The 8,249-nt window shown below is 37.1% G+C and overlaps 1 protein-coding gene across 6 annotated transcripts in view; it reads left to right on the forward strand.

Moving 5' to 3' along the window:
• MCHR2 (melanin concentrating hormone receptor 2) overlaps positions 1-7,957 on the forward strand; it is a 54,107-nt gene extending 46,150 nt beyond the window's left edge. For 4 of the 6 annotated variants that reach the window (XM_036119347.2, XM_078054944.1, XM_036119346.2 and 1 more), the window contains one exon: positions 5,654-7,956. In XM_036119347.2, coding sequence (XP_035975240.1) covers positions 5,654-5,969 — 316 coding nt within the window. In that variant the 3' untranslated portion in view covers positions 5,970-7,956. Of the gene's footprint in view, positions 1-5,653 lie in introns of all 6 variants that reach the window. The other 2 variants (XM_078054946.1, XM_078054947.1) reach the window with 1 other exon arrangement.
• The last annotated feature ends 292 nt before the right edge of the window (positions 7,958-8,249 follow it).

Raw genomic sequence — 8,249 nt, forward strand, 5'->3', positions numbered from 1 at the left:
GTGTTGTACTTTGCAAAATGCTTTTCCTACATCTTCTGAAATGGTCATATGGTTTTTATCCTTTCTCTTGTTAATATGATGTATCTTATTGATTGATTTGTGAATATTGAACCACCTTGCATTCCAGGAATAATCCCACTTAATTGTGGTGAATGATTTTAATGTACTGTTGGAGTCAATTTGCTAATTTTTGTTGAGGATTTTTGCATCTATGTTCATCAGAGATATTGACCTACAGTTCTCTTTTTTTTGTAGTGTCTCTATCTGGCTTTGGTATCAGGGTAATGCTGACCTCAGAGAATGAATCTGGAAGCTTTCCTTCCTCTTATATTTTTTGGAATAGGTTGAGAATAGGTATTAACTCTTCTTTAAATGTTTGGCACAATTCACCTGTGAAGCCATCTGGTCTGGACTTTTGTTTGTTGGGAGTTTTTTGATACTAATTCAATTTCATTGCTGGTAATCAGTCCATTCAAATTTTTTATTTCTTCCTGATTAAGTTTTGAGAAACTATATGTTTCTAGGAATTTATTCATTTCTTATAGATTGTCTAATTTGTTGGCATATAATTTTTCATAATATTTTCTTATGATCCTTTCCATTTCTGTAGTGTTGGTTGTTATTTCTTCTCTTTCTGATTTTATTTGAGTCCTTTTTTTTTAAAATGAGTCTAGCTAACATTTTATCAATTTTGTGGATCTCCACAGAACCAGTTCCTGGTTTCATTGATCTGTTCTATTGTGGTTTTTTGTTTCTGTTTCATTTATTCTGCTCTAATATTTACTATTTCTTTCCTTCTATTGATTTTGGGTTTTGTTTGTTCTTGTTTTAGCTCTTTATGTATAAAAGTAGGATGTTTATTTGAGTTTTTTTTTTTTTTTTTTTTTTGCTTATTGAGGTAAGCCTGTATTGCTATAAACTTCCCTCAGAGAACAGCTTTTACTGCATCCCAAGGATTTGGGACCATTATGTTATCATTTTCATTTGTGTCCATATTTTTTATTTCCTCTTTGATTTCTTGGTTGACTCACTCATTATTTAGTAGCATGTTATTTAACGTCCATGTATTTGTGTTCTTTCTAGATTTTTTCTTGTGGTTGATTTCTAGTTTCATCGCATATGGTCAGAAAAGCATGCATGATATGACTTTGATCTTCTTTAATTTGTTAAGACTTGTTTTGTGGCCTAACATGTGATCTATTCTGGAGAATGTTCCATGTGCACTTGAAAGAATGTGTATTCCACTCTTTTAAAATGGAATGTTCTGAATACATCTGTTGGGTCTGTCTGGTCCAATGTATCATTCAAAGCTACTGTTTCCTTGTTGATTTTCTATCTGATCTATCCATTGATACAAGTGGAGTGTTAAAGTCCCCTATTATTAGTTTATCACTATCAATTACTTCCTTCATTTTTGTTTATAGCTGCTTTATGTATTGGGGTGTTCCCATATTGGTTCCATAAATATTTACAATTGTAATATGTTCTTGTTGGATTGTTCCCTATATGACTATGTAGTATCCTTTGTCTCTTGTATGGTCTCTTTTTTTAAGTCTATTTTGTCCAATATAAGTAATGCTACCCCAGCTTTTTCTTTACTTCCATTTGCATGATAAATGTTTTCTATCCCTTCACTTTCAAATTGCATGTGTCTTTAGGAATGAAATGAGTCTCTGGTATGCAACATATAGATGGGTCTTACTTGTTTATCCATTCAGTCACCCTATCTTTGGAGCATTTAGTCCATTTACATTAAAAGTAATTATTGATAGGTATGTACTTATTGTCATTTTTTAAATTATTTTATGGTTGTTTTTGTAGTTCTTCTTTGTTCCTTTCTTCTCTTACCCTCTTCTCTCATGGTTTGATGGCTTTCTTTGGTGATATACCTGGATTCTTCTCTTTATATTTTGCATATCTATTACTGGTTTTTGATTTGTGGTCATCATTATGTTATATATAACATAATGCATACGCAGTCTGTATTAAGTTGATATGTATTTATGCATATAGCAGTCTGTATTAAGTTGATGGTCTCTCAAGTTTGAACCCTAGATCTAAAAGCACTAAATTTTTACTTCCTTACCCCCAATATTTTAGGTATATGGTGTTAAACTTTACATCCTTTTATTTTGTGAATCCCCAGGCTGATTTTTATAGATATACTTATTTTTGCTGCTTTTGTGCTTTCTACTTTTCTTACTCCTGCTTATGGTCTTTCCTTTCCACTCAGAGAATCCCCTTTAATATTTCTTGTGAGGTTGGTTTAGAGGTGATGAATTTCTTTAACTTTTATTTGTCTAGGGAACTCTTTATCTCTCCTTCTATTCTGAATGATAGCCTTGCTTAATAGAGCATTCTTGGTTGCAGGGTTTTGTTTTTTTTTCTTGCAGCATTTTGACTATATCATGACACTCCCTTCTTGCCTGCAAAATCAACTCAAAGTCTTATGGGGTTTCCCTTATATGTAAATGTTTTCTTTTCTCTTGCTGCTTTTAAAATTCTCACTTTATCACTGTTTTTTGCCATTCTAATTATTATGTGTCTTGCTGTGTATCTCCTTGGGTTGGTTTTATTGGGAGCTCTCTGTGCCTCCTGGATCTGGAAGTCTTTTTCCTTCCTCCAATTAGGGAAGTTTTCAGCTATTATTTCTTCAAATAAATTTTCTGCCCCCTTTTCTCTCTCTTCTCCTTCTGGAATCCCTGTGATGCAAATATTATTATGCTTGATTGTGTTGCTGAGTTCTCTATTCTCATTTTTTATTTTATTTTTTCTCTCCTGTTCAGCTTGATTGCTTTCCATTATTCTGTCTTCTAGGTCGCTGATCCATTCTTCTGGTTCCTCTGTTTTACTATTTTGTGCTCATTTTGCCAGCACACATACCTCTATTCTACTATTAATTCCCCCTAGTGTATTTTTACTTTCAGTAATTTCTCAAGTCCAGTGAGTATCTTTATGACCATTACCTTAAATTCTCTATCAGGCATATTGCTCATCTCCATTTCATTGGCTCTCTTGCTATGATTTTGTCCTGTTCTTTCATTTGGGGCCCATTCCTCTGATCCTCATCTTATCTAACTCTGTGTCTGTTTCTATGTGTTAGGAAAGTCAGCTACATCTTCTGCTCTTGCAAGTAGTGGCCTTATGAAGAAGAGGTCCTATAGTGCTCTGCAGTGCAATGTTCCCTGTTCACCAGAACCTGGCACTTCAGGGGTGTCTCCTATATGTGTTGCATGTGCCTTACTATTATGGCTGAACTGCATTTGCTTTCAGTCTAGTCATCTGCAATGGCTCTCTCTGCCTGCTGTGGGCAGGGTTTGGTTCCCGTGTTGTTAACGGATCAGTATGGGGCTGCCTTGGGCTTGAGTTGGGTCAAACCAGGCATCTGCCAGAGTTGCAGTCACATTGAACTGGAGGGCACTCTCCCTGTGTTGTCCCCTGAGAAGCTTTCATTGGTGGGTGGGGCCTGCAGTCAGACCAGAGATGTCTGCCCCTAGCCCACTGCTGGGGCCACAGTGGAACTTGTGTGTGTGGTTATCTTCCCCTCTCCCCAGGGCAGGAGTCACTTTGTAGTGCTGCTGGCCACTGTCAGTGCTGTTTGCACACTGCCAAGCTTGTGGCAGTGTTTTGAATGGGCTCCAGCCAAAAGTATATTGGAAGAGGCAGATCCGCAGCATGTGGGGTTGGGGCATGCAGGGTTAGCAAAATTTGCATAGATCTGCTCTGGGAGAGGACCTGTAGCCACATTTGAGGACTGCCAAGGGCAGGTTGGAGAGGTCAGTTCTGAGGAGAGCAGGGGGGTGGGGCACGCTGTTAGCATACCAGGTAGAGAGTGTTCATGTTGGTTCCCTAGGTGTCCATTTATCTAGGCTGGAGGGCAGGAGAGGGAAATGGCACCACCAGCTCTTTTATTCTTGGAGAAGTCTCCTAATGATCTCTGCTCCTCCAGCAAATGTTCTGAGATTAGTAAATAAATCTTCCAGTAAGCCCCATGCATTTTTCAAACTGCTGCTTCTATTCTATATCTCCAAGAAACTGTTTATTGGCCTGTCTCCTTAAGGGTGGGAACTCAGTTCCTACCACCCTTTGGCTCTCCCAGAGCTGAGCCTGTTAATTTTTAAAGTTCCAGGTGTTAAGCCTCACTGACCGTAAAAATTTGTAAAGTTAAGCCCCTCTGGTTTAAAGCCAAATGTGGAGAATCATCTTCTGAGTTCAAATCCCCCCTGCCTGGAGTACCTGGTGTAGGGTCTGCTCCTCTGCCTTATTCATGCATGCAGCTTTCTGCTCTCCTGAAGACAGTCTCACATGTCAGTTTGGTTCTTCTTTGTCCTTCCAATCATTTTTGATATACTCTCTTCTCTATGATTAACCATGGAGAGTCTGTTCTGCCAGGCTTTGGGTCATTTTCTAGGCTATTTACACTGATGTGGGTGTTATGTAGGTGTATCCATGGGAGACGGTGAGTTTATAACCCACCATCTCCCCTAGAAGTCAAATGGGTGATCAATTTGACTATGAGTAAAAATTCATGGCAAACTCTGGTACCAAAATTTTAGGTGTTCTATTGACCCATGACACTTTTTCTCACTTAGCTTCTTGAAATTCTTTGGAAATATTGCATTCTTAAAGGGTGGTCTGTTTAGAATGGGAAAGGGAAGCAGCACAGTTATAGAAAAATAACTTAGCCTCTAAAATAAATGTATCACAGGCAGCTGAGCTAGTGAGACATTTGAAATGGAATCACATGAAATATTAAGACACTGACAGCTGGAGAGGATGCTTGAGCCCTTTGAAGACAGTTCTCCAAAGCAGATCATTTTGTTCCCAGCACTTTTCTCAGAAATGCAAAGAGCATCTTATGAAACAGAACTCATACTGCCAGTTATCCCTCAAAATGGAAGAACTTAGAAGAATGATGGTGCCTACTGTGATAAACTGCAGAGGAATCTTTACCTTACATAGACTTTCAGTTGCCATGCTTTTTTTATATTATTCCTCAGGCTTATTCATCTGCTTCAACTATGTCCCTGGCACATTTCTATTAAATGTCTAAATATAATATAACATGATAAAACTTGGGAATTTAAAAATATTTTTTATTTTGGAATAATTTTAAATTAATAGAAAAGTTGCATAAACAGTAGAGAGAGTTCCTATATACTCCTCACTTTGTTTCTCCATTAATATCCTACCTTACCATGATGCATTTGTCAAAGCAAAGAAAAAGGCATTAGTACATTACTACTAACTAAACTCTATCCCTTATTGGATTTCTCCAGTTTTTCCGTTAAAGTCCTCTTTCTGGTCTAGGATTCAATGCAGAATACCATATTGTATTTAGTTGTCATGTCTCCCCAGTCTCCTCTGGTCTATGACAGTTTTCCACTCTTTCCTTATTTTTCATGACCTCAAGGGTATTAAGGAGTACTGGTCAGGTATCCTGTAGAATGTTCCCAATCCGGATTTGTCTGATATTGTATCACAATTAGACTGTAGTTATGTGTTTGGGGGGAAAATCAGTTCTTCTCATCACAACATATCAGGGGGCACATGGTAACTGCATTACATCTCTGTTGATGAAAGTTCTAGAAAATCATTGCCCATAATTTCTATGGTTGTTTATGTTCTGTCTATCCTAATGTTTCCTTTGTAGTTACAACACCAGTGTTCCAAAGGAGAGAGTGATGAAGCTGACGAAGATGGTGCTTGTACTGGTGGCGGTCTTTATCCTAAGCGCTGCCCCCTATCACGTGATACAACTGGTGAACTTACAGATGGAGCAGCCCACGCTGGCCTTCCACGTAGGCTATTATCTCTCCATCTGTTTCAGCTATGCCAGCAGCAGCATTAACCCTTTTCTCTACATCGTGCTGAGTGGGAATTTCCGGAAACGCTTGCCTCAAGTGCAAAGGAGAGTGACTGACAGGGAAATCAACAATATAGAAAATATCTTGAAATCAAGCTTTTAGGAGAGTACATGAATCACCAAAAGTCTAGATAGACTTGTCTATGTTATTGGTATTATTAGAAAGCGCAGGTTAAACAGTATGCTTGTGTCCATCCTTCCTGTGTCCTTGTGACGCTTAGTAGCATGGAACGGAAGTGCAACCATTCAAATGCAATGAGTTTAATATGCTAACTTTAGTAAGATGTAAAATATTTGTCTGCATTGGGAGTAAGGAATGGAATAGTCTAAGATACCTGAGCTCCATGGTTGTGGATGTTATTTCAGCATATTATAAACTAGTCACTGATAAAAAGGCCATCCATGACTATTAACTGAAAACTCACCAAGGAAATCTAGCCTTGCTGGCCACACTTTGCTCACTGCAACAGTGCTCTTAAGGTTCCTAGGAGGGGAACACCTGACAATGAGGTCTGAAATTTGTCCATTTTTTATCTATAAAATTTCATATGGTCCAATCTAATGCCTTCGATAATCAGCTCCACCTGTTAGCATAACAGTTACCATGTACTGAACATATGCAATATGTAAGATCACATGTAACAAACCTATGAGGTACATATTACCTCAATTTACTTAGCCTCAGAAAGGTTAAGTGATAGCTTGATGCTGCACAGCTACATAAGAGCTGGGCTAAAATCCAGGTCTGCCCGTTTCTGTCCTTTGAAAGCACCACTTTGGCAACCTGTAACTATCATTCTGGAGACAGTCAACAATGTGGAGGGCTTTGCTTTCTTCTACAGCCCCCTAAGGAAATAATTATTATCTGTAAGAAATTAGTTGATGGTTTAGTATATTTTGCATTAGCTTTGTTCTCATGCTTATGAATTGTAGAAACCAGCATCTGCATTTTAATAATAGCATTCTTCAGGATGTTAAGCATACACTCAAGATACACTCTCTTTAGGTACAGTATGTGTTTGTTCCAGGGTACAAAAGTAATACCCCTTAAATTTGTAGATGTTCATTATATCTATCTCTTCCTCTTTGGGCTTATATAAAACATGCACTTTGTATAGAAAGAAAAGAAAGAAATGCTTCTAAAGCCTGTATTTTCAACAAAGGTAAACACTGTTATTTTGTTTGTGGATGAAATCTATAAACCCACTTCCTTCATGTAAATCATAAAATCACTTGCTCCATGGATGTCTTAAACTGATTTTTAATCTACCCTTTACAGAAAAGAGTCACAGAGACCAGCTTTTTTAACAACCTAATGTCCATTTTTTTATATCTCAATTGTCAAGACACATGACTTTTAACCCAATGTATTTGGTTCTAGATCTTCTAAAGACCACTTTGAAACAAGGTAATATATAAACACATATCTGGGTTAAAGGTCATATAAACAACATGAGACTGATGTAGGTCACATCTGAGATATTTTAGTTCTGTAACTGAGCTCTACAGAGCTACACCCAGAGCCTAGGTGCTCCTTTACAATGTCAGAAGAAGCTGGGTCATGGCTACAGTCCAGCGACCTTCCTTCTCACTTCCCTAAGGTGCAATAGTCAGGGTTCAGTGAGTAACCCTGACATCTGAAGACCCAACACCATGGGTCATACACAGATGTTGTCACTTGGTAATTGAAAAACAGTTGAAGAGTTTACCTCCACTGTCTTTTTTAATACAGAAAATATTATGAATTTAAAGATATAAATGATTTTAAACCAACAGACATTTTTCTAATAGCATTTCCAATAGGCCTCAAATAATTCCAATATGTAAATTGGTCAGTGATTTGTTTTAATTTATATGTATTAAGAGTTGTAAAGAACTTTAACATTTAATCGAAGTACAAAATAAAAAGGGTGGCTATTAAATTCATTTCTGTGCCTTTATACAGTTTTTCTATACATAAGTGGATACACACACACAAACACACACACAGATGCAAATTTGCTGAAGGGGTCTGATAGAGATTCTCTGTTTTGTATTTTTGCCCATGATATGTGTACATGTTTACTTTCAAGACAAGTTGATGATCAGTTTCCCATATCTAATTAATACTTGGGTATTTGTCATTACTTACAATCATAACTATATGCTTATTCAATTTTAGGTACCTCATTTAAATTTTGACCAATTAATATAAATCAATGAATAATGCTTACATATTTATTTACTTCTGGCTTGTAGCTTGTATTCTCAAGGCTTTCTTATATAAAGGATTTCATATTTCCTTAATATAGTTTATCCTTAGCAAAGCATAAAGAGTTCAGAATTAGTAAAATGTGTCCTAAATATGGCTAATAGTCAAATGACAGTATCACACCAGATTCTC

This window comes from Halichoerus grypus, chromosome 9 (genome assembly GCF_964656455.1).
Source record: "Halichoerus grypus chromosome 9, mHalGry1.hap1.1, whole genome shotgun sequence".
NCBI classification, from domain to species: domain Eukaryota; kingdom Metazoa; phylum Chordata; class Mammalia; order Carnivora; family Phocidae; genus Halichoerus; species Halichoerus grypus.